The 24,080-nt window shown below is 39.0% G+C and overlaps 1 protein-coding gene and 1 non-coding gene across 3 annotated transcripts in view; one reads left to right on the top strand and one right to left on the bottom strand.

The window, feature by feature from the left end:
- The window catches only part of LRRC58 (leucine rich repeat containing 58), a 48,537-nt gene extending 24,691 nt beyond the window's left edge, over positions 1-23,846 (bottom strand). The window contains exons 1-4 of one of the 2 annotated variants that reach the window (XM_025913972.2): positions 23,208-23,837; positions 8,284-8,412; positions 7,356-7,633; positions 3,955-4,375 (exon numbers count right to left, since the gene is read on the bottom strand). In XM_025913972.2, coding sequence (XP_025769757.1) covers positions 4,167-4,375; positions 7,356-7,633; positions 8,284-8,412; positions 23,208-23,707 — 1,116 coding nt within the window. In that variant the 5' untranslated portion in view covers positions 23,708-23,837 and the 3' untranslated portion in view covers positions 3,955-4,166. Of the gene's footprint in view, positions 1-3,954; positions 4,376-7,355; positions 7,634-8,283; positions 8,413-23,207 lie in introns of those variants that run through there. The other variant, XM_086675332.1, reaches the window with a different exon arrangement.
- LOC112850640 (U2 spliceosomal RNA) lies at positions 17,117-17,314 on the top strand. The gene has a single exon (XR_003222730.1). It is a non-coding gene; the product is annotated as a U2 spliceosomal RNA (small nuclear RNA).
- Positions 23,847-24,080: the final 234 nt, after the last annotated feature.

The raw sequence follows: 24,080 nt of genomic DNA, 5'->3' as shown, positions 1-24,080 counted from the left end.
CCCTTTGGAAAGAGCAAAGTTGGCTCTAAGAAAATCCTATTTACTCGCTGGCTTGTCATCATAGAGGGATGTGGATAATCTCCCAATAGCAGAAACCAAAGAAACTTAGTGATAAAGACTTTCAGATGGTTGTCAATGGGCCACATGATTTTAAAACAATTCACTATTACTTTAAAGAACTTTCTTGGCTCAGGGCTATCCTGGGGTGTCTGGTGACTTCTCTTTTCCTGCCCTTTGTTATAAAGATTTCTTTCATTTAACACTCCAGCAAACAGCCTTTTCCTACTCTTTGCTTAAATTGATATTTACAATGTTTGGCAGAATTGGTCTGCAGTATTACACTGCACTAGCGTGGACTGCCTTTAACTTTTATCTACATCAACATAAAAATTTCTCAAATTTGAGGTACAGTTTACAATGCATCTTTATTTTTAAATTTGGTTACTTAAAATTCCAAAGAATAGAAATTTCAGAATAAGAGACTCCTCTGACATACATATAGAAGTAAAATATGAACAGTAAACCCTCAGATCTACCTCTGGTACTCAAATATAAGGAATACTAAGAACCTCGACTAGCTTGTCGTTAGGTCAGCCAACCCCTGGCACCATGGAAGCAAAATGTTCTATCAGCTAATCTTCCTATTTCCTAAAATCCTAGGACTATTCAAACTGAGTTGGTGATGCTGAGAATTGAATTCTAAGAATAAAGATTACTAAGAATGTTCAATGTACCCATTTCCATTTCAAATATTAACACTGAAGAATTCCATTCTAGACACATTAATGCTGTGGTGAAGTAATTTGATACACAGAAGTTCTGGTCACTAAAATTAGAGCAGTATCAAAAACTTATTTCACTATGAAAATTAGCGCAGGTTTTGTAAATCTCAAAAAATAAAGTTTATTAACTAGTTTAAATACAAACAGATGACTTAGCAACTAAAGAGAGAGACTACATTTAAAATACATAGCTATATGATTCGGGAATTGATTATCTGGTTGTTAAATTATCAAGTCCCTTGCATCTCATCTTCTGGCTAATTTCTACCAATCACCATTTATGAAAAAAGGTAAGGTAGAGGAGAGAAACAAAAAATCTTAGAAATTATTAGCAGCTCTTATAAAAGGTTAGGTCAAAGGTTTAAAAGAAAAAATATATTGATCTGTGTTCAAGGGACAAGACTAGCCCAAGGTCCCCCTGCAACACTGGCACCTTAACTCCTAAAAACAAAACAACAACAACAAAAAACCAAAAAAGATAAAACTAACAACTGAAATGTAGAGTTTTGTAAAAGTCACTAAAGACAGCTACACACTGATCTTAGATTTTCAAATGTCCACGTACAACAAACATTTTGTTGTATATTATGGTATACATCTACATATAAAGCAAAGGCCAGAAACTGTTTCTGGTTGGACCTATTTACATCTGTAAAGACCAATCAGTATAACTTCTTTCTGGGAAGCTGGAAAGAGGTAAGTATGGTTAAATACTATACCTACATACCTACCCATTTATTTTACGAAGACTAACTCTCAGAAGATTACCCAAGCTGTTACTTAGGTCAAGCTGGTAATAAATTAGTAAACTGAGGCATTTAAGCCAGAAAAATTTGGTCCTATCAATTTGGATATATTACTATGAATACATTATTTTCTATGAAAATATTTTATGTATTGGTATTAACTAAGTCAGTTACAAACATTTTGGGTTTGCCACATAGGCACTGCCTAAGTCATCTTTACCTTTCCTAATTTTGTAGTATGCAGCTTGCTGTGGCTCAAGTGGAAAAGTAAACAAAGGCTTTCCATTACTTCCATATTACAATATAATCACCCATGTACTACATTGCTAGGCAGCAGAAACATACTAGATTACTTCTACAGACATAGACAATTTCTGAATCAAAAGGAAAAAAAGAATCTTACTACGTTATAACGAGGTGAAGGGATTCATCCTATAGCAGCGTTTCACAACTGCAGTCATGAAACTCTCATGATGTTTCATGAATAAAATAATAAAGTCTGAACTATCCTACAGTATATTTTCTTCTAAAATAAAAAATAACATATGAGACAAAACCCTAACATATGTACATATTATTATTATTATACAACAATCTGGTTTTAAGAAATGGTGTGCCCCAGTCATTAAAGCCAAGAAGTCAGAAAGGAGATCCTCTGATGTTCCAATGTGTTTCTGACCTGCGTACGACTGTATAGGTAACATTTACCAACAAAACATCATGTTATTATTATTGGTCAGTTATCTAATGACTGCTAGTATGTGTTGTGCATTTTATAATATCAACTTATAATTGTACTGTCATTGAATTTTTATTGCATATTAAACTAGTTAATAAAAATTTGGTCATTTCTAATAGCAATTAATTTGTGACACATTTTTCTGCTATACTTTAGATGTCTTCAATAAATTTCTTGTTATCAATACATTACTTTCATAAAGTATTCTATGGTTAAACTAGTTTTAGAAATTGCTCTATTTCACACGATTTCGAGACTGCTTTAAAGTCTTTACATAAATGAGTGCTGACAACAATTTTATTTGGCTTGTTGTAGTAGTTTTGTAGTTTTTCTTTAAAATGTACAGAAAGGGGGCGCCTGGGTGGCTCAGTCGGTTGAGCGTCCGACTTCAGCCCAGGTCATGGTCTCACGGTCCGTGGGTTCGAGCCCCGCATCCGGCTCTGTGCTGACAGCTCGGAGCCCGGAGCCTGTTTCAGATTCTGTGTCTCCCTCTCTCTCTGACCCTCCCCTGTTCATGCTCTGTCTCTCTCTGTCTCAAAAATAAATAAACATTAAAAAAAAATTAAAAAAGAAATAAAATAAAATGTACAGAAAGTAAAAAAAAAAAAAAAAAAAAGAAAAGAAAGAAGGGGCGCTTGGGTGGCGCAGTCGGTTGAGCGTCCGACTTCAGCCAGGTCACGATCTCGTGGTCCGTGAGTTCGAGCCCCGCGTCAGGCTCTGGGCTGATGGCTCAGAGCCTGGAGCCTGTTTCCGATTCTGTGTCTCCCTCTCTCTCTACCCCTCCCCCATTCATGCTCTGTCTCTCTCTGTCCCAAAAATAAATAAAAACGTTGAGAAAAAAAAATGTACAGCAAGTTACAGTTCAGTACACACAGGCAAAGGAGTCAGAGGTGAGCTAAAAATTTTTAAATCATCTTCCCACTCCTTTAATGCAAGATACAAAGAAGTTTTCTGAGCTTACATCTCTTTTCTGTCAAAAGAAATCGGACAGATTTTTAAATCAAAAGCTATTATCTGTCTTAATGAAAAGATTAATCAAGACTGTTGCCTCCCATTAAATGCAAAAGTGATTGCTTACAAGGGATCACTTCATGTTTAAACAAAAAATTCAAGTTAAGGTGGCCATGAGCTCTGATGTCAGATATATAGTTGTTTACCTAGTTCTGTTAAAGTATATTTTAAAGGGTTCTGCATAGTATGTCAGATTATACAGGCTACTCTGGCATCATTCCTTGAATAAATTTCTAAAACCTTGCTAGGATTAAGGCACTATAACAGCCATTGCTGGATTATAGAAGGGAAACCACAATCATATAGAACAAAAGAGCAGTACTGAAGAGTTTTAAAATCCCACATAAAAGTTATATTCCTTACTTTACCAGTTAGTAGGTCAGAAAGGGTTAGGTCCTATGTAACCATCTGTGAACTTATCTGAATGGCTCTGTAATCTAGACACACGGGCGATACAAGAAGGGAGGGCAGATCCTGTTATGGGATAGTGTTCAGCCTAAACCCAAGGACAATTCTGGTAATAATTACAGCTCTGATCACTTCTTTCTTCATCTCAACTGTCACAAGTCACACCACCATGGTTTATTATAACACTGCTCTTCAGAATGCTCCAATATGCTGTATGATTCATGAAAAACTTAAGTGAAAACTGCAAGGAATCAGCTAAATTTGAAACTGCCATTCAGAGTGAATTATATTCAAAGAATCCAAACATGGAACTGGACTCATTCCTGCTGAATAAGAAGATGAAATACAAAATCTTTTCCGTCATCTCCGACTCTTTCACAGACATTCGAGATGAAGATCTGGTTTCCAGTGAACTTCAATTTTCTTTTCTAACCACGTTTGCTCAGTTCTTTTAGTGTTTCACACCACCCTGCATTCTTTTCAACCAAGAAGAACTTTCTGCATTCTGTGTGCAGCAACGCTAGCTTCATCCTCTGAGTCAGATTCGCTCTGGGATGTGGAGCTGTGAGAGGCGGAACTGCAAGGGGAAGAGCACTCTGGGGAACATAAGTAGTGCATCAGTGGGAGGCGGTACTTCCCACAGAAGTCCACAAATTTAATTTGTCTGACACAGCAGTCAAAGTAGACTCCTGGAAAGAAGAAGGAATTAAGTACAAAATAATCATTACAAAGCAAAGAGCCATTTCTTTTTCAACCCCTTCTCCAGCATTCTGAAGAAAAGTCATATACAGTCTTCTCTTTTAAGCAGAAGCAGTAGTTGCTTCTATAGGTATTTACAGAAATACCAGAAGGTCTTAGGGATGGCAATTTGGCTGCAAAGAGAAGGCCAGATAAGATTTAACTTAAAGGGAGCTGGCATTAAAGGGATACTGTTTACTTAGCTTGTTTTCTCTGGGTGACTTGGTGGACAGGGGCTGATGGAGAGATTACAGGATACCCACCGTTGTGTTCTTCCTCTGTTCCCCAAGTTACTCCTTGGTACTACCCTTCAGTCAAGAAGCTTTAAAAAAGCCCATAAAACTGCTTTAATAATGATCTTAAAAGATTAAGTTGTCATTTATAAAATGTGCAGGAAGGAGATGACTTCTGGTATTCCTGTTCATATACACTGGGAAAGCAAAATGCCATCTTACATTTCCACAGGTTCTGAATCTACAGGTTTCAAAGCGGTTTCACTAATGATCTCACTTGATTTTCACGCAATTATATATTGTTAGGTAGACTGAAACTAGTATTCCCCTTTTTTGATTCCTACTTTAGTGCTCCTGAATCTGGGGTCTTTCAGCTAAGTAAAAATACAGCTAGAGCTGAGAGGAAAGCAGAGGTTGCTGTGGCTCAGGGTTCAGTATTAACTGGAACATCTACAACTCTGGGTCCCATCACCTTTCTGCAGCGGATCTCAACCTCTTTTTTCTAACATTCCTCTGGCACCAACTACTCTGTGTATATCACACAAAGGACTAAAGTAAAAAGATGTGGTTCAAGGAAAGGAGAAACAATGATTTCTATTTAACTTTTTCCTAATACTTTCCCCATTAACTTTAAAGTTTTCTGATACTGTAAGAATAATTTATAGTTTAAAAAGGGTATTTCATGGTATGTTACTTTGAACAATTTAGGAAAATAAATACATGCAATAAAGTGGTCAGTTAATATTGATAATAAATTCCCTAAAATGTGTTAACATCCTAAAAACAGATGAAGTAATAAAATAAAGCATTATAGAGTTACCATGCGCTAAAACAGTACAATACTACCTTGTCATTTCTGAGATCTCAGACTCCACAAAGACAAAAAATCCTCACAAAATATAAATTTATTTTTGTTTAACTTAGGGTTCAAGAGTTAATGAGTCTGAGGGGAAAATATCAAAGGCTCAATTTATAATTAATAATCTTAACTTTTAAACTAATAATTTTTAAAGTATTTTTGTTTCTGAGATAAAGGACACGCCAACATACTAAAGAAGTCATTTAAAAAAAGCATTTAAAAGGATACTGTCCCTTACCACTGTCAAAGCCAACTTGGGAAAGGAGAACCACAGAGAAGAGCGTAAACACATCTAATCTGGCACAGCACAACACCTTCTATTTCTAAGAGTGAGTGGCCAGAAACGGCCCAGGGTATTATCTTTTTTTTTTTTCCTTTTTAAACCAACAGTGTCGTTTTTATTTTTTAATATTCTCTGAGGAACCTAAATCATTTTCTCTTTTAACCTTCAAACAGTTCAAGACACAATGGGACTTTCAGGGATAATCTCACTTGGCTCTGATCATCATTATGCACCATTTCCTTAGCACCTACATTTCTCCTACAATAGGAAAAACCTTTCTGTAGCCTCATATATTGGATTTTTAAAAAGAAGTCTTTTAGGAGACAGCCAAAATAAAATGACCTGCTATCAGTCACCAGCTCCCACCCACACACCCTGGCACTTGAGGCTCTTCATAGCTAGGCCTCAATGTATCTTTTACTCCTCTCTCATTACTTCCCTAACTGCACATTTGAGCAATTATTACTCAAACCATAGTGTGCCCCATACTGTTTTGTCTCCAATTTTGCTCTCTCCAACTGAAAAGTTTCGTATCCTCAATTTTACCATATCAAAATTCAACTCATACTTCAAGAATCATCTGTTTTCCAGACCTAATTAAATATACTCTCTCCCTCCACTGATTTCCAATAGTACTCTGATTTCCTATTTTACTCTGCCTTACAGTCTACCATTTCTTTTATTCTCTCCAAATACTCTAAACTCAAGAAATTTTGAGCCAGGGATTTATAAGAATATATAAATCCAGGGTACATTCCAAAACTGGCACATTCAGCCCATTCTCCTACATCCTGAATCATGTTCTATGAAGGTACCTGATACTCAGAACAGTGGGTCTATGAAAATGTCCTTCAAATAAATATGAAAGGTGGCTACACATTTTGGAGACTCTTTTTAAACTGTTAGGACTATTGGGGCACCTGGGTGGCTCAGTGAGTTAAGTGTCTAACTCTTGGGTTTCAGCTCAGGTCATGATCTCACGGTTTGTGAATTTGAGTCCCACATCAGGCTCCGTGCTGACTGTGCAGAGCCTGCCTGGGATTCTCATTCTCCTTCTCTCTCTGCCTCTCCCCTGTTCACTCTCTCTCTCAAAATAAAGAAATAAACCTTAAATAATCTTACATTTCCACAGGTTCTTAATCTACAGGTTTCAAAGCAGTTTCACTAATGATCTCACTTGATTTTCACACAAACTTAAACTGTCAGGACTGTTTAATGCTTCTTTTGTGTTTCCTCTCATTTTACTGTCTTACTCTACTATCCTATGACAGTTCAAAGACATGCTGAGACTTTCTGGGTATTTTCCTTCTGTATGAATTGTAAAAACAAACAAACAAACAAGCAAAAAAGCAAAACCAATGAAAAACAAAATGGAAGGAAGGAAGGGGGAGATGGGAGAAATGTCTTCTTTTTGGTAAAAGGGTGAAAGGATGAGGGAAACAGAAACAGATTAAATGCCTTTCTCTGAAAGAAGACAAGTAATTAAAAACATTTCGATTATCAATATAAAAAAAAAAGCTCAAGGAACAGGAAACATATATACTGAATGAACTTACCTCCACACTTTGGGTTTGGGCAATTGCTGGCTAAACTCAAGTATCTAAGAAGATTCCCAGGAAGATCGAAGGGAGTGTAGGAAATATTTCGAATTTTAATGGTCCGTGCAGCTAATTCCAGGAGAGTTGGAGGGTCATAGGTTAAATCTCTAACAAAACGAACAACCAATGGATTTCCTCGCAAACTCAATTCTTCCAAATGAATAAGATTGAGGATCTCTCGAGGCAGGTATGTCAGCAAGTTATTGTGAAGACTGAGGGAACGAAGTGAATGCAACCTACAATGAAGGTAGTATAAAAATAAATGGCAGGGAGCAAGCTAACTACGAGAGAGTTAAGCGAAGAGCTTGATTTCCCCAAGAGAATGAGCAATTAAGGTCAATGAAGTAAAATAAAAAGGAACTGAAACTAGAGTGCAGACTTGTAAATATCATGAAATGACATTTGCCCATGGAATCTTAAGAGAGTGTAGAATTAGTATTCTGATGTGCCAGGCTGATACAAATGCTAGATTTAAAGATTTTTTTTTTTTAGTATGCCTTATCATTCAGACACCTACAAAGATTTAACATGCAACAGAAAGCAAGTTCTTTCACATTATTTCATCAGGACAGGAATGCTTCATATCAAATATAAAATCAATTAAAATTCCATAAACCCTGGAGAAATCTATGCCAAATTACTCTATTTTTGATTAGAGAAAACTGGCTAACCAAATATTTTGAGGAATAAACCAGGGCATTTAAAAGTAGTATTAAAAATAAGCAACTCAACTCACAGCAAACCTCAAAATTATAATTCTCATGTATCATTTACTTTGAGAATGTCTAATTCTCTTTTACATATAAAATACGTGGGATGAATACTTAGGACAAAAATTCCTAAGCCTGGATCTCTGTGTGTACTTAGATTGCCTGAAACTACTCACTGTGAAAGCTGAGGAGGCACACTTTGAATTTTGTTGTCACATAATACCAAGTAACTTAGAGAAGGCAGATTTGCTAATTCTGGTGGGATTTCTTTGATGAAGTTTCCTCCGAGATATAAACACTCTAAACTGTAAAAACAAATAAAAACAAATGTAAACAAACAAAAACTGGACAAGAAATTCCAATGTCTTTATTACAACAAACATATTTATTTATTAATTCAGCAAATGTTTTGCTTAGGGATGTGCTAAGTGCTATATGGTCTCTAGAGAAATAAAGCAACCTTCAGGGAGCTTATATGACAGGTAAGACATGCCATCGTTAGACAATATTATAATTAAACACAAAACAAAGACATAAATAAGAATAACATGATTAAAATACCAAAGTAAGCAGAACAGTCCATAAATAATAGAGAAGTTTAAAAAGTAGAGAAGAAAAGGACACAGTAGTAGGGACTGAGACAGGTTTTGCAAAAGTGTTATGACTTTGGCTGGACTTTAGCCCGTGCAAATGCAGGAAAGAAAATAGGTTGGAGGGGAGAGCTTTTTTGGGACAACAAACACATCTTTTAACACAGAAGAAGAGAATTCATATTGAAGAACCCAGAGAGAAGGCTGAATGAAAGCCAGATTACATGAAGCCCAAATTCTGTGATGGTAGGCTTGGATTTGATGCACTGTGAGGCAATGGGAAAACTACTAACCTTTTCCTGAAGACAGTGGAAAAACATGGCTGAACTCTACATTTCTTCTTTGTTCTTACTATTGCAAATGCATTCTTCAGGAACTATCTAAATAAATTATGTAAAACTGACCACTATCATGAAATTAAAGTTCTAGATAGTCACCTTATTTTCCATCAAGTTAACAATATTTCAGACATAAAATATATTGCACCAAAACGTACTGCCACTTTTTGTGGTAATGATTGTAGAAAGGCTCTCTCCAAAAGATTTCGGCAGGGAGTGGCAGAATCACTTCTTACAATGTATATAAATATAATTAAAATGTATACATACAGATCTTTTTCATGACTGTTTTGTCTTCCTGTTAAATCTGCTAACTCAGTAGACACTAGCATTCTTTAAGACACCTTTAAGTGTGTCTTAAAGAGAAAATACCTACTATACCCAAACTTCCAGGGTAAGAATTCCCTGGGGTACTTTTAAAGCTACAAAATCGAAGCCCCATCCAAATTTAATCAGAGTTCCAGGGGAAGATTTTAGGAAATCAGGTTAAAAGGGAAATGTTAAAAGGTAAAGCCAAGTTACTCTGCAGAGGTACAGCTAATTACAAATCCACAATTAGCATTTAAGGGCACTTCTTACCACGTAAACCTGCCAACACTTATTATCATCATCTCCTTCAGTTTTTTGTTATTATTTGTATGAAAAATGACACAATTCTGTTCTTTAAATTTGCAGTTCTCTAGTTACTAGTGAATTTTGTATGTTTTGGCCATTTGTGTATCTTTAGAGAACTGCCTGTTCATATCCTTTACCCATTTTTCTCATAGGTTATATGGCTTTCTCTTATTAATTTGTTGGGAGCTTTGTTGTTAAATATATGTTCTGCATAACCTTGTTTCTCTGTGGCCTAGAGCATGGTCTATTTTTGTTCATATTTTACACATGTACAATGAATGTGTAGCTACTAGGATTGAGCTTATTAACTGCAATTCAAATTTTTACAGTTATCTCTCATTATTTGGCCTTCTTGTTCTGCTGCTTAGTCTTCTACCAGAACCATAGTTTTCCTTCTTCCGTTTATAATTACCAAGTTTTGTTCTTTCCCTCTGAAAATACAGGAGCTATAATACAGATAAATCCTTGTTAAACTGTTCCTTAACTCACATGAAGCATTTCTCTTTTTCCCTTTTAATCCATTTTGCCTTAAAATTTATTTCTTTTCATTATCAATACTGTCTTCTTTTATTTGTTAGTATTTATTTCACTTAATCCACCATTCACCAGAATAAGAAGTTAGACAGACCAATTACTTATTCTCGTTATGCCTCCGTTTCTTCTTCTTCAAAATAGAGTAATATATAATATAAAGTACCTAGTTAACACATATGAACTGGGCACCTACCATGTGCCAGGCACTATTCCAAGGAATATGGTACAAATAAGACCAAGTTCTTGACCTTACAATCTAGTGATAGAAAATAAATCAGAGAACACATATAGATTATGACAGATATGTTTACGTGTTATAAAGAAAAAGGGAGGTAATCAGATGGTGATTAAAGTGAAATTCTAGACAGGGTGCTCAGGAAAGTTTCTCTTAGATGACATGTGAATGGAGATCTGAATAGAATAAATGAGTACAAATCCCTGAGGCTGAAAAATGCTTGGTGTGTTGCCAGTGCGGGTACATCAGTGTAGTAAAAGTGGGAGAGTGGTGGTCAGAGGTCAGACAGATAGCCTGGGAAGGCCAGATCAGAGGGACCTTTGGGCCTTAGTAAGGATTTTATCCTATGTAGGAAGGGTTTTGAACAAAGGCTAATTGTCTAACTTAACTTACACTTTAGAAAGACCACTTGGCTACTGTGTGAAAAGTAGCATGGTAAGTGGTGGGGAGAGGGGAGTATGATGGGAGGAGAGGAAGCAGGATGAACAGTCTGGAGCCTAATGCAGTAGCACAGATGCAAAATGGTAGAGATTTACTTGATACATCTTTTTCTATCTTGTTACTTTTAACTCATTGGGTTATTTCAAGTGAACTCTTTACAAACGTACACAACTTGATTGTTGATATATTTAGACTTGTGTTTTCTAATACCACAGTATATCTAATATCTTTTGTTCATTTGTTGTGTTTTAATCATGTCCAGAGACAGGTCTAGCAAGAAGTTGCTATGACTGATGTCAGAGAGGTTGCTGCCTGCATTCTCCTCTAGGATTTTTATGGTTTCCTGGCTCACATTTAGGTCTTTCATCTATTTTGAATTTAGTTTTGTGTATAGTGTGAGAAAGTAGTCCAGTTTCATTTTTCTGCATGTTGCTGTCCAGTTTTCCCAACAGCATTTGTTAAAGAGACTTTTTTCCACTGGATATTCTTTCCTGCTTCGTCGAAGATTAGTTGACCATATAGTTGTGGGCCCATTTCTGGGTTTTCTATCTGTTCCATTGATCTATGTACCTGTTTTTGTGCCAGTACCATACTGCCTTAATGACAATAGTTTTATAATTTGAAATCAGGATGCCTTCATTTTTGTTTTTCTTTTTCAGTATTGCTTTGGCTATTCAGGGTCTTTTGTGGTTCCATACAAACTTTAGGATTGTTCTAGCTCTGTGAAAAATGCAGGTGGTATTTTGATGGGGATTGCCTTAAATGTGTAGATTGCTGTGGGTAGTATAGACATTTTAACAATGCTTGTTCTTTCAATCCATGAGCATGGAATGCTTTTCTATTTCCTTGTGTTTTCTTCAATTTCTTTCATAAGTGTTCTATAGTTTCCAGAGAACAGATATTTTACCTCTTTGGTTAGGTTTATTCCTAGGTATCTCATGGTTTTTGGTTAAACTGCAAATGGGATCAATTCCTTGATCTTTTTCTGTTGCTTCATTATTGGTGTATAGAAATGCAACACATTTCTGTATGTTGATTTTATATCCTACAACTTTCCTGAATTCATATATTAGTTCTAGCAATTTTTTGGTGTCTTTAAGGTTTTCTACATAGCGTATCACGTCATCTACAAATAGTGGAAGTTTGACTTCTTCCTATGGATGCCTTTTATTTCTTTTTGTTGTCTGATTGCTGAGACTAAAATTTTCAGTACTATGTTAAATAGTGGACATCCTTGCCTTGTTCCTACCATAGCTGAAAGGCTCTCAGTTTTTCCCCACTGAGGATATTAGCTGTGGGTTTTTCGCATGTGGCCTTTATGATCTTGAGGTATGTTCCATCAAACCCTACTAGTTGAGGGTTTTTATCAAGAATGGATGCTGTATTTTGTCAAATGCTTTTTCTGCATCTATCAAGAGGATCATATGGTTCTTACTCTTTCTTTTATAAATGTGGTGTATCACTGATTGATTTGAGAACACTGAACCACCCCAGCAGCCCAGAAATAAATCCCACTTGATTGTGGTGAATAAGTATTTTAATGTACTGTTGGATTCAATTTGCCAGTATCTTGTTGAAAATTTTTGCATCCATGTTCATCAGGGATACTGGCTTGTAATTCCCCTTTTTAGTAGGGTCTTTGCTTGTTTTGGAATCAAGGTAATGCTGGCCTCGTAGAATGAGTCTGGAAGTTTTCCTTCCATTTCTATTTTTTGGAACGGTTTGAGAAGAGTAAGTATTAACTCTTCTTTCAATGTCTAGTAGAATTCTCCTGGGAAGCCAATTTGGCCCTTGACTCATGTTTGTTGGGAGATTTTTGATTACTGTTTTAATTTCTTTGCTGGTTATGGGTCTATTCATATTTTCTATTTCTTCCTGTTTCAGTTTTGGTAGTTTGCACGTTTCTTGGAATTTATCCATTTCTTCCAGATTATCCAGTTTGTTGGCAAATAATTTTTCATAATATTCTATCACAATTGTCTGTATTTCTGAGTTGTTGGTTGTGATCTCTCACCTTTCACTTGTGACTTTATTTATTTGGGTCCTTTCTCTTTTCTATTTGATAAGTCTGGCTAGGGGTTTATCAATTTTATGAATTCTTTCAAAGAATCAGCACTTAGTTTTGGTAATCTGTTCTACTGGGTTTTTTGGTTTCTTCTATCATTATTATTTTTTTAAGTAGGCTCCATGCCCAGTGTGGAGCCCCATGTGGGCTCAAACTCAGGACCCTGAGATCAAGACCTGAACTGAGATCAAGAGCTGGATGCTCAACCGAGTCACCCATTTTTTTTATTTTTGTTTGTTTTGTATCATTTATTTCCATTCTAGTATTTATTATTTCCCTTCTTCTGTTGCCTTTAGGCTTTATTTGCTGTTCCTTTTGGAGCTCCATTAGGTGTATGGTTAGGTTGTATATTTGAGACCTTTCTTGCTTCTTGAGATAAACCTGAATTGCAATATACTTCCCTCTTAGGATCACCATCACTTTATCCCAAACGTTTTGGACTACTGTGTTTTCATTTTCATTTGCCTCCATATACTTTTTAACTTCTTCTTTAATTTCCTAGTTAGCCCAGGAAATAGGTTAGCCCTATTCTTTAATAGGATGTTTTTTTAACCTCCATGTATTTGTGGTCTTTCCAAATTTTTCCTTATGGCTGACTTCAAGTTTCATGGTGTTGTGGTCTAAAAATGTGCGTGGTATGATGTCGATCTTTTTGAATTTGTTGAGGCATGATTTGTGACTCAGTATGGAGCTATTCTGTAGAAAATTTTGTGTGCACTTGAAAAGAATGTGCATTCTGCTGCTTTAGGATGGAATGTCCTGAATATACCTGTTAAGGCCATCTGGTCCAGTATGTAATTCAAAACTATTGTTTCCTTATCAATTTTTCTGCTTAGATGATCTGTCCATTCCTGTAAGTGCTGTATTAAAGTCTCCTATTATTGTATTACTATCAGTGAGTTTCTTTATGGTTGTTAGTAACTGATTTATGTATTTGGGTGTTTTCAATTTGGGGCATAAATATTTACAATTGTTTGATCTTCTTGTTGGATAGACCTTTTAATTATGATATAATGCCCTTCTTCCTCTCTTGTTACAGTCTTTGTTCTAAAATCTAGTTCATCTAAGTATGGCTACTCCGGCTTCCTTTTCATGTCCATTAGCAGGATAGATGGTTCTCCATCCCCTCACTTTCAATCTGGAGGTGTCTTTATGTCTAAAATGAATCTTTTGTAGGCAATATGTAGATCAGTCTTGTGGGTTTAATCTATTCTGATACCCTGTGTCTTTTGATTGGAGAATTTAGTCCATTTACATTCATATTGATTATTGAAAGATATGAATTTAGTGCCATTGTGTTACCTATAGAGTTGGTGTTTCTGGAGATGTTCTCTGTTCCTTTCTAGTCTTTGTTGCTTTTGGTCTTTCTTTCCCACTCAAAGAGTTCCCTTTAATATTTCTTGCAGGGCTGGTTTAGTGGTCACAAACTCCTTTTGTTTTTGTTTGTGTGGGAAAATCTTTATCTCTCCTTCTATTCTGAATGACTGCCTTGCTGGATAAAGTATTCTTGGCTGCATATTTTCCCCATTCAGCTTTTAAATATATTATGCCACTCCCTTCTGGCCTGCCAGGTTTCTGTGGAGAGATCTGCTAACTTGATTTGTCTTCCTTTGTAGGTTAGGAACTGCTTTTTCCCTTGCTGCTTGCAGGATTCTTTCCTTAATCTCTGTATCTTGCAAATTTTACCATGATATGTCTTAGTGTTGGCTGGATTTTGTTGATTTTGATGAGAGTTCTCTGTGCCTCCTGGATTTGGATGTCTGATTCTTTCCCGAGATTAGGGTAGTTTTCAACTGTAATTTGCTCAAATAAAATTTCTGACCTTTTTCCTCTCCCTTCAGCTTCTGGGACTGCTAAGGTACAAATGCTATTTCATTTTAATAAGTTGCTAAGTTCCTTAAGTCTACCTTCATGCTCCATTACCTTTGTTTCCCTCTTCTTTTCAGCTTCACTATTTCCCATTAATTTTATCTCTTGTATCACTAATTCACTCCTCTGCTTTGTCCATCCTCATTGTTATGGCCTCCATTTGGGTTTGCAACTTGGTTATAGCATTTTTAATTTTGGCCTGACTAGATTTTTCTTTTATCTCTGTAGTAAGGGATTCTCTAGTCTTCTATGCTCTTTTCAAGCCCAGCTAGAACCCTTATAATTGTTTTAAATTCTAGTTCAGACATCTTATCTGTGGTCATCATTTCTTCCTGTTCTTTTTTGGGGATGAATTCCTCTGTCTTGTCATTTTGGAGGGGAGAAAAATAAAAAAGAAAAAAATAATAAAATAAAATTAAAATTAAAAGATTCTTTCTCCACTTGGTGGTGCTGTTTAGCTCACTGTGGTCCATCAGTGCTGGTGGGCTAGGAGTGAAAATGGCTTCACCCTGCTCTCTAGTCTCTGGAGTGGGAAGTTTGCACCCTTGCAGATGTGCAATCACCCCTCCTGTGTCCTTAGCTTCTGTCAGATCCCCACCTCCACCCGGCTGTGTATGAGCTGTCCACCTGCCAGGTGGTGCAGCTCTCCTTGGTTTTCTCTCAGGCATGGCTGTGTTTGAACCCCACACTTCAGAGGCCCCCACAGCCTGCTGTGATCCTCTGGGGGAGGGTTTCACTGTATTGTGGCCGGTGCTGTCTTGTCCCAGGAAATGGTCACTTGACTCGTGCAGAAGCAGTGGCTCAGAGTTTATGATATCGTAACACACTGTCAGAGGTTTGCTGTCCTCAGCCAGTGTCTTTGTTCCTACACTGGTGAATGGAGCAGCTCTACAGTGCCTGCCAGGTCTTTTGCCCCCGGAGAGGCTGTATCACTTCTACCAAATGCACTCCAAGCAGGGTAGTCACCTGCTTCTCCCCATGTAACCCAGGGGATTCTCAGATCATGCTGCCTGCTTCCTTGCAGAAGCACCACCAGGTGTTAACCTCCAAAACGTTAGACTCTGTACTCTGCTCACTGGGATCATGGATTCCTCTCCACAGCAGCACCCATGGCTCTTTTTTCCCACAAATCAACTTCTGCAGTTCCTACCTTCCACAGGGATTTTGTTTGTTTGTTTGCAGACATGCAGCTTTGTTCTCTAAGACTTCTGATTTCTTGGGTATTCAGAATTATTTGATTATTTCGATATTTATGTAGCTGTTTGGGGGAGGAGGCAAGCTTAGGGTTACCCTACTCCTCTGCCGTTTTAACCCTCTTCTTATAATTCTGAATTTTATTAAAATTAGTTCCCACTTATACCTAAAAATAGGTTGGGCCCAGATAAGCTTGTTTTCAACCTGTGAGGTATAAGCCTTTGCTAGTAAACAGCTTGCTATTTCTTTTAAAGTCCATTTTTCTTGGAGTATATATTTTACGAGTCCTTTCAGCAAGGACCCATGGTCTTAATTTTCGAGTCCTTTGTCTCTGTTTTTATCTCTTTCCTTCACTGTTGAATAACAGCTTGGCTGAGCATAAAACTCTAGGTTGACAGTTACTTTTCCTTAGCACTAGGAAGCTATTATTTCATTATCTTATTACACCCAGTATTACTACTATTGTTTCTTTGTAGGTAATCAGTTTTTTTCTCATTAGGAGCTGTGTCTTTTTTCTGTATTCTCATTGTTCTAAAGTTTTACTATGGTGTTTCAAGATAGCAGTTTAGAGCACTCTTTCTTTAATTGTGGAAAATTTCAGCTACTATTGCTTTAAACACTGCCTTTCCTATATTCTCTTTCTAGAATTTCTACTAAACAGCAGTTTGAATGTGGGAATCAATTTTCCATGAAAGAAACATTTTTTTCATACTTTCCATTTCTTTATCTTTTTGTGCTGCATTCCAGGAGAATGCCTCAGTAAGATCTTTTAGCTTACCGATTCATTCATCAGCTGACTTCAGTCCACCTTTCAGCACACTTAGTTCACAATTACATTTTTTCATTTCTAGGGATTCTAACTGGGGTTTTCATAATTGTCGGTTTTTTAATCTTCTTATTCTTGTTTCATTGTTGAAGTTCCTGCCTTTACCTCTCTGAAGTTAGAAAACATACTTATTTTAAAGTCCTTTAGTGAGTACCTTATTATATGTATTTTCCCAGGTATAATTTCTTTCATTTGTGAATTTCTTATCTAGTCCATAGTCTCAGCCATCCTTGATAATATGGTGATTTAAAAAGCCAGCCTGAATCTGAAGTTTTTTCATTTTATTTATTTATTTAAAAAAAATCGCTTCTCGGCCTTTTGGCTAAGATCAAGTGTATTTATTTAAAAAAAAAATTTTTTTTAATGTTTATTTCTGAGGCAGAGAGAGACAGAGCATGAATGGGGGAGGGGCAGAGAAAGAGGGAGACACAGATTCAGAAGCAGGCTCCAGGCTCCAGGCTCTGAGCTGGCAGCACAGAGCCCGACGCGGGGCTCGAACTCACAAACCATGAGATCATGACCTGAGCCGAAGTCGGTCGCTCAACCACTGAGCCTCCCAGGCGCCCCTGAAGTTTTGTCATTTTAAACATACATTGAGGGGCACCTGGGTGGCGCAGTCGGTTAAGCGTCCAACTTCAGCCAGGTCACGATCTCGCGGTCCGTGAGTTCGAGCCCCGCGTCAGGCTCTGGGCTGATGGCTCGGAGCCTGGAGCCTGTTTCCGATTCTGTGTCTCCCTCTCTCTCTGCCCCTCCCCCGTTCATGCTCTGTCTCTCTCTGTCCCAAAAATAAATAAACGTTGAAAAAAAAAATTAAAAAAAAAACAAAACATACATTGATACTTTTTTCCTATTTTTGACTATGCAAATTTTTCCAAGATTGTATTTCTCCCTTTTGATTTATAATGCTTAGTAAAAGTAGCAGACAACTTTAATTTTGATGTTATTTTTTCTCTTTCAAAGATCATCTTGTAGCAGCAAGCAACTGTTTGCATAGAAGACTGAATTCTCCTGCACATAAGTGTTTAGGTACTGGTAAAAAAGGTTTCTGGGCAGGATTTTTGATCCTACTAAATATGGTATAAGTTAATGCTTAGTTACTCAGAAATCTCTTTTTCAGTGAGGGGAGCTACTAGAATAGAATAAAATAGAGTAGAATAGAATAGAACATTTGGGGCCCAAATCACTGAAATTATCCTGGAAAAGGGACTGTTTTAATTAGAAGACTACCTGGGAAAAAATTTAGCAATCCTGGGAGTCCTTTCATGAAGAATTCAATAGTTAAATAACAATTTGCAATATAATTTAATGATGAAGAAAAGAAAAGAAGGTGAAGAAAGGGAAGAGTGAATCTGAGAGCAAACTTAAATATTCCTTCCTATTTGTTTAAGTCAAGAACTAAGAGAAATTAGTATCTGGTTGTCAGTTATGACTCCATGTCTCCTTTAATCAATGCTTTGGAGTGAGTGGGGAGGTACACAGACAGAAAGGATACCAAACCTTAGTAGTTACTTGACATTGGCAGAAAGTATCTCCATCTTCTAAAATATAAAAAGCCCACTATTTCAAAATCATATAAATTCTCTTTTGCAACTGATGGGTACCATTAATCAGAGTACACAGCCAGCATATTAAATTTACACTCTCAGGCTTATTTTCTCACTTTGAAGCTCAATTTCCAAAGGTCTAGAGACTTGTAGCCTTTCATGATTTGTGGGAATTTCTAAAACACACTGTTTCCAAACATGCTTCTGAAAGGAGAAAAGAAACTATTGCTGAATTTAAATCAAAACTATAGTGTTTACGAGTTCCTGTGGTGTGTATTTGTCAACATTGCATTTCTGTTCACCAGGCTTGGAACAATTTTATTTTTTAGTATTTGATGAATATTGAAAACAGAAAACTCATTCACAGAATTTATAGAATTCTTCCTTTCCTTTCTGTTTTGCATTAACAGACCAACCTTAAATTTGTTTCTTGGAAAGTATTTTGCTTTTCCAATCATTAGGGATACTGAAATGGGTGTCTTTTCTCTAGCAAGGGCCCATGACCTACTGAAAAAATACATGAGAGTCCCTTAGTGCCAGTAACTTTAACCACAGGTACAAGTAGAAAACGTTTTGCTTCTCCACCCAAATAAAAATGACATTAAGAATATCAAAAATATATTGGGGCACCTGGGTGGCTCAGTCGGTTGAGTGTCCGACTTCAGCTCAGGTCATGATCTTGCAGTCTGCGAGTTCAAGCCCTATGTCAAGCTCTGTGCTGACAGATCAGACCTGGAGCCTGCTTTGGATTCTGTGTCTCCCTCTCTCTCTGCCCCTCCCCCCACTCATGCTGTGTGTCTCTCTGTCTCTCAAAAATGAACAAATGTTAAAAAGAAAAAAAAATAACAAAAATATAAATTAGTTCTACATTATGGTTGGTTACAGGGAGATGGAATTATAGTGAGACAGTTCTGAACAAAAAGGCAGAAAACCGGAAGAGAAACACAGACAGATTAAGAACCAGGGGCGCCTGGGTGGCTCAGTCGGTTAAGCATCCAACTTCAGCTCAGGTCATGATCTCATGGCTCTTGAGTTCGAGCCCCATGTCAGGCTCTGAGCTGACAGCTCAGGGCCTGGAGGTTGCTTTGGATTCTGTGTCTCCCCCCTCTCTCCATCCCTCCCCCCACTCACGCTGTCTCTCTCTCTCTCTCAAAAATAAACATTTTTTAAAAATTAAAAAAAAAAGTCGGGGTGCCTGGGTGGCTCAGTTGGTTAAGCATCCGACTTTGGCTCAGGTCATGATCTCACAGTCTGTGAGTTCGAGCCCCGCATTGGGCTCTGTGCTGACAGCTCAGAGCCTGGAGCCTGTTTCAGATTCTGTGTCTCCCTCTCTCTCTGACCCTCTCCTGTTCATGCTGTCTCTCTCTGTCTCAAAAAAAAAAAAAAATAAATAAACGTTAAAAAAATTTTTAAAAAATTAAAAAAAAAGAAAGATAAGAACCATACACTTGTGGATAAAGAAAGTAGATTTCTTGAGGTGGCATCCTCATACTGAATCATTTTCAAATACTATCACTCACGACAGGCTTTATTTTAAAGTACATGAACCACATAAATCTCATCGTCACTAGCTGGTTTCAACTAAGTGACTGATACTAAATCTCATTGTCCTCATCTGATCAAATAAAAAGGGGTAGGGTGCTTGGGTGGCTCAGTTGGTTGAGCGTCTGACTCTTGGTTTCGGCTCAGGTCATGATATTGTGGTTTCATGGGTTAAAGCCCTGGATGGGGCTCTACACTGGCAGCATGGAGCCTGCTTGTGATCTCTTTCTCTCTCTCTGCCCCTCCCCTACTTGTGCGCGCTCTCTCTCTCTCTCTCTCAAAATAAATAAATAAACTTTAAAAAATAAAAATAAACAGGTGCCTGGGTGGCTCAGGCAGTTGGGCATCCGACTTCGGGTCAGGTCATGATCCCATGGTTTGTGGGTTTGAGCCCAGTGTCAGACTCTGTGCTGACAGCTCGAAGCCTGGATCCTGCTTCAGATTCTGTGTCCCCCTCTCTCTCTCTGCCCCTACCCTGATTGATCTCTCTCAAAAATAAATAAAAACATTTAAAAAAATTAAAAAATAATAACAAAAAGGGGTGAATCAGGACATTGCCCAGGTTGTTTCTACTTCTAAGACTGTATTTCTACATGACCCTTTTAGCCTACACTCAACTAGAATTTAAATTTGGAGCATGGCCTAAACCTTTACTGATTCTGATTAGTAAAGAGAAATAGAGCACACAACTGAAAAATGATAACACAGACAAAAAAGATCCTACACACAACTGAGCCAAAGGTACAATGACCATAAAGCACAGTTTATTAGCTCAGAAAACCAGGTCAACCAGGCAAAGAGTTTTGACCCATCCTCCTGATTACATATGCAATAGAAGTCAGAAGGATTAGGTGTTGGCCCTACTCTGTCACTGTGGAAAATTCTTGGGGTTGGAGTCAGAGATCCCTCAGATCAAATCCAATTCCACCACTGATTAGCTTTGGGTTCTTATAACTTAACCTCTCAGAGCCTCAGTTTCTTCCTCTCATCTCATAGAGGTATTGTGAGAATTAAAAAGCATATTTAGAGCCCCTACTACAGAGCCTACAGCATTATAAGTACTCAATAAATATGATTTTTGCCTACCTTTCCCCCAATGTGATAGAAGTAATAACTGTTTTCTTAGTATATCAAGAAGACTTAAGTGAGATGGTTGGAATTATGGAACTTCAAAATTATGAGGAAACCAAGAACTGTCAATTTTATGTATAAATCTCTTTCCAACACTTCTACTTCTTACTAGCTCTCCTAGCATCATCTACATGTAAGCTATCATCATCTCTCATTCTCCTAGAATGACCTCCTTCTAACCAGCCCTCAAAGTCTCTTATCTTATCCACCCTCTCCCCACTCCATTGCTGTGCAGCATCAAGACAGATGTGCTTAAAACTCTCTCATGTGGGGGCACCTGGGTGGCTCAGTCAGTTGGGCATCCGACTCTTGATTTCGGCTCAGGTCATGATCTCAGGGATGTGGGAATGAGCCCTATATTGGGCTCTGCACTGACAGCATAGAGCCTGCTTGGGATTCTCTATTCTGTCTCTCCCTCTCTCTGCTCCTCCCTTGCTTGCATTTGCTGTCTCTCAAAATAAATAAATAAACTAAAAAACAAACAAACCAAAACCAAAAACCAAAAGCAAAAAACCTCTCTCCTGTGTACTTAGAATAAAATCCAAACTTTACCATGGCCTGAAGATCCAACATGGCCTGGGAATGGTCCAAGTTCACATATGCCACTTTCCCTTTTGGCCACTTTCTCACTATGCTCTAGTACAATGTCCTCCTTTCAAAATGTTGGCCTTCAGTCCCTCTTGCCTTCAGGCTTTTACATGCACTGTTCCTTTTACCTGGACTGATCCCACCCCACCCTCTCCTAGTTAATTCTTATTCTTCCTTCAAAAGCTCAATTCAGATTACTTCTTCAAGAACCAAACTAAGTCATGTCCCTCTGTTATTTCAACACAGTCCATTTGTCTTCATAGAACTTATAACAACTGTAATTAAATAATGAGGTTTACAAGTTAGTTGTTTAATGTCTCCTGTTAGTGTGTTAGCTCCATGAGAATAGGATCATGTTCACCTTTGTATCCCCAGTACCTAGGACAGTGCATATTACATGGCAAGTACTTCATAAATATCTGTTGATGAGTCAAGAAGGGACATCTTGTCCAAATGCCTTATTTTGCAGATTCGGAAGCTGTGGTCAGGATATGTTAAGTGACCTGCCTAAGGCTGGGACACCAAGAGTTCTTATTCTCAGGCTAATGTTCTTTTCACTATTTAACTCTTTCTGGCTCTAATATTCTGTTATCTTAGAAAACTCAAAACAAGGTGTGAAAATATTCTACAGATGACGGATACTTTTTTTCCACTTTGGACAATACACTTCCTTTTGCTCTTTTTCTCACACCCTTGCAGAGCACTTTTAGGAGACTTTTGCTATCCTATTTCCTCTGCTTCCTCCTTCCATTTAATTCAACATTTATTTACTGAATAATGTAGTGCATGAGGCGGACCTGTGAACAAAGAATTACAATCAATAAGGTAAATGCAATGACAGGATGAATGAGGTACAAAAGGACAGTTTAGTCAATAACTAATTGTTGTTCAGGAAGCAGTAGAGGAAGAAAATAGATAACCCTGGAGATAGGTTCTGAAGGATGAATAGGAGCTTGGCAGGTGCAGGCAACATTCCAGGCAAAGGGAACTGCACATGTACAGAGGCACTGCATCCATTCAACACATATTTAGTAAGTGTCCATAAGGTGCTGGTAAACTGCACGGCTCACTTATTTTCACAAGTAGTAGTGCTAGTATTGCGACAGAGAAAGGAAAGTAGAGAAAGGATAGGAGTGCTAGTGTTGCTACAGAGAAACGATACAGAGCAGTGGAAAGCAAGGGTTTGGTCAGAATATCTTGTTTGTCATGCTAAACGGCATAAACTTTGATCTGTAGGTATGGAAAACCACCAGACAGAGCACGGAAATGACAACCTCAGATTTACATTTGTGTGAGTACCTACTCAGTTCGGATCACTCCCCCGGAACCAAGCAAAAAGAAAAACTGCTTCCAAAATCAGCTTGGGGCAAACACAATTCCCAAACGCTGTCACACACAACGATCTTATTTATTCACGTACAAACTCGCTGAGATGGCCGGGCAGTGCTCACTGCCAAAGAATTAAGGAGCGGGCCTGGAAGAAGGCGGTTACGTGACAAGTGTACGACGCCAAGACCAGGCCTAGCGCTCCGGGGCTCCCGGACACCGCCCCAGGCTCCCCGACTTTTGGGGGCACGGCCCAGCTCACCTCTGCAAGTTCTCGATCTCGGCCGGGATGCTCTGCAGCTGGTTGCCGCCCAGGCTGAGGGTCTGCAGCGCGCGCAGCTCCAGCAACGAGGCGGGCACCTCCTGGAAGCAGTTCCCGCTGAGGTTGAGCATCTGGAGGCTGCGGCAGAGCGGCGACTGGGCCAGGCCCTTGGGCAGCGCGCCGGGCCCTCCGAGCCTGTTGTTTTTGGCCAGCAGCGTGCGCAGGCTGCTCAGCGCCAGCAGCTCAGGCCCGAGCGCGGTCAACGCGTTGCCGCTCACGTCCAACAGCTGGAGGTGTGGAAAGCCGCTGCCCAGCGCCCGCGGCAGCGACACCAGACGGTTATGAGGCAGCAGCAGCCGGAGCAGCGCCTCCCTGGCGCCGCGCCGCTCCTCGCCCCGCGCCTCCAGCTCCAACTCCAGCGTCTCGGGGGACACGTTGAGGCGGGACATGTTCAGCTCAGCCTCCCCCGCAGCGACCACGGCCGCTCCGGCCTCCTCCATCGCGGCCGCCGCGGGGCGCGTGGCCCCGGAACCGAAGGGCGCCGCGCGCGACCCACAGGCCGGGAGCTCCGCCGCGCCCCGGAACCTGAACCGAGGGCTGCGTCGGAAGTGGCGCGAGCTGGCTCTAACCCCGCGCGCCCCCGCCGGGTCACGCGACGCTAGGCGGCGGGGTGCGCGCGCCGTTCGGGGGCTGGGCTGCTTTTCACGCGGCGCGCAGCGCGGAGATAGAGCGCGGGCGTGGGGGCAGGGGCCGGGTGGCTGCCAGGTAGAGCCTTGAACCTCGGAGGGTTTATAGTCCCTGAGGTCCCAATGACCTGTCCCCAGAGTGAGGGACTGCCTCGGTAAACAGCCCTAGGACTGTTTGCTTATCTGG

Source organism: Puma concolor, chromosome C2 (assembly GCF_028749965.1).
Source record: "Puma concolor isolate L17-30 chromosome C2, mPumCon1.1.hap2, whole genome shotgun sequence".
NCBI lineage: Eukaryota > Metazoa > Chordata > Mammalia > Carnivora > Felidae > Puma > Puma concolor.
This window is presented reverse-complemented; position numbering and strand designations above follow the sequence as displayed.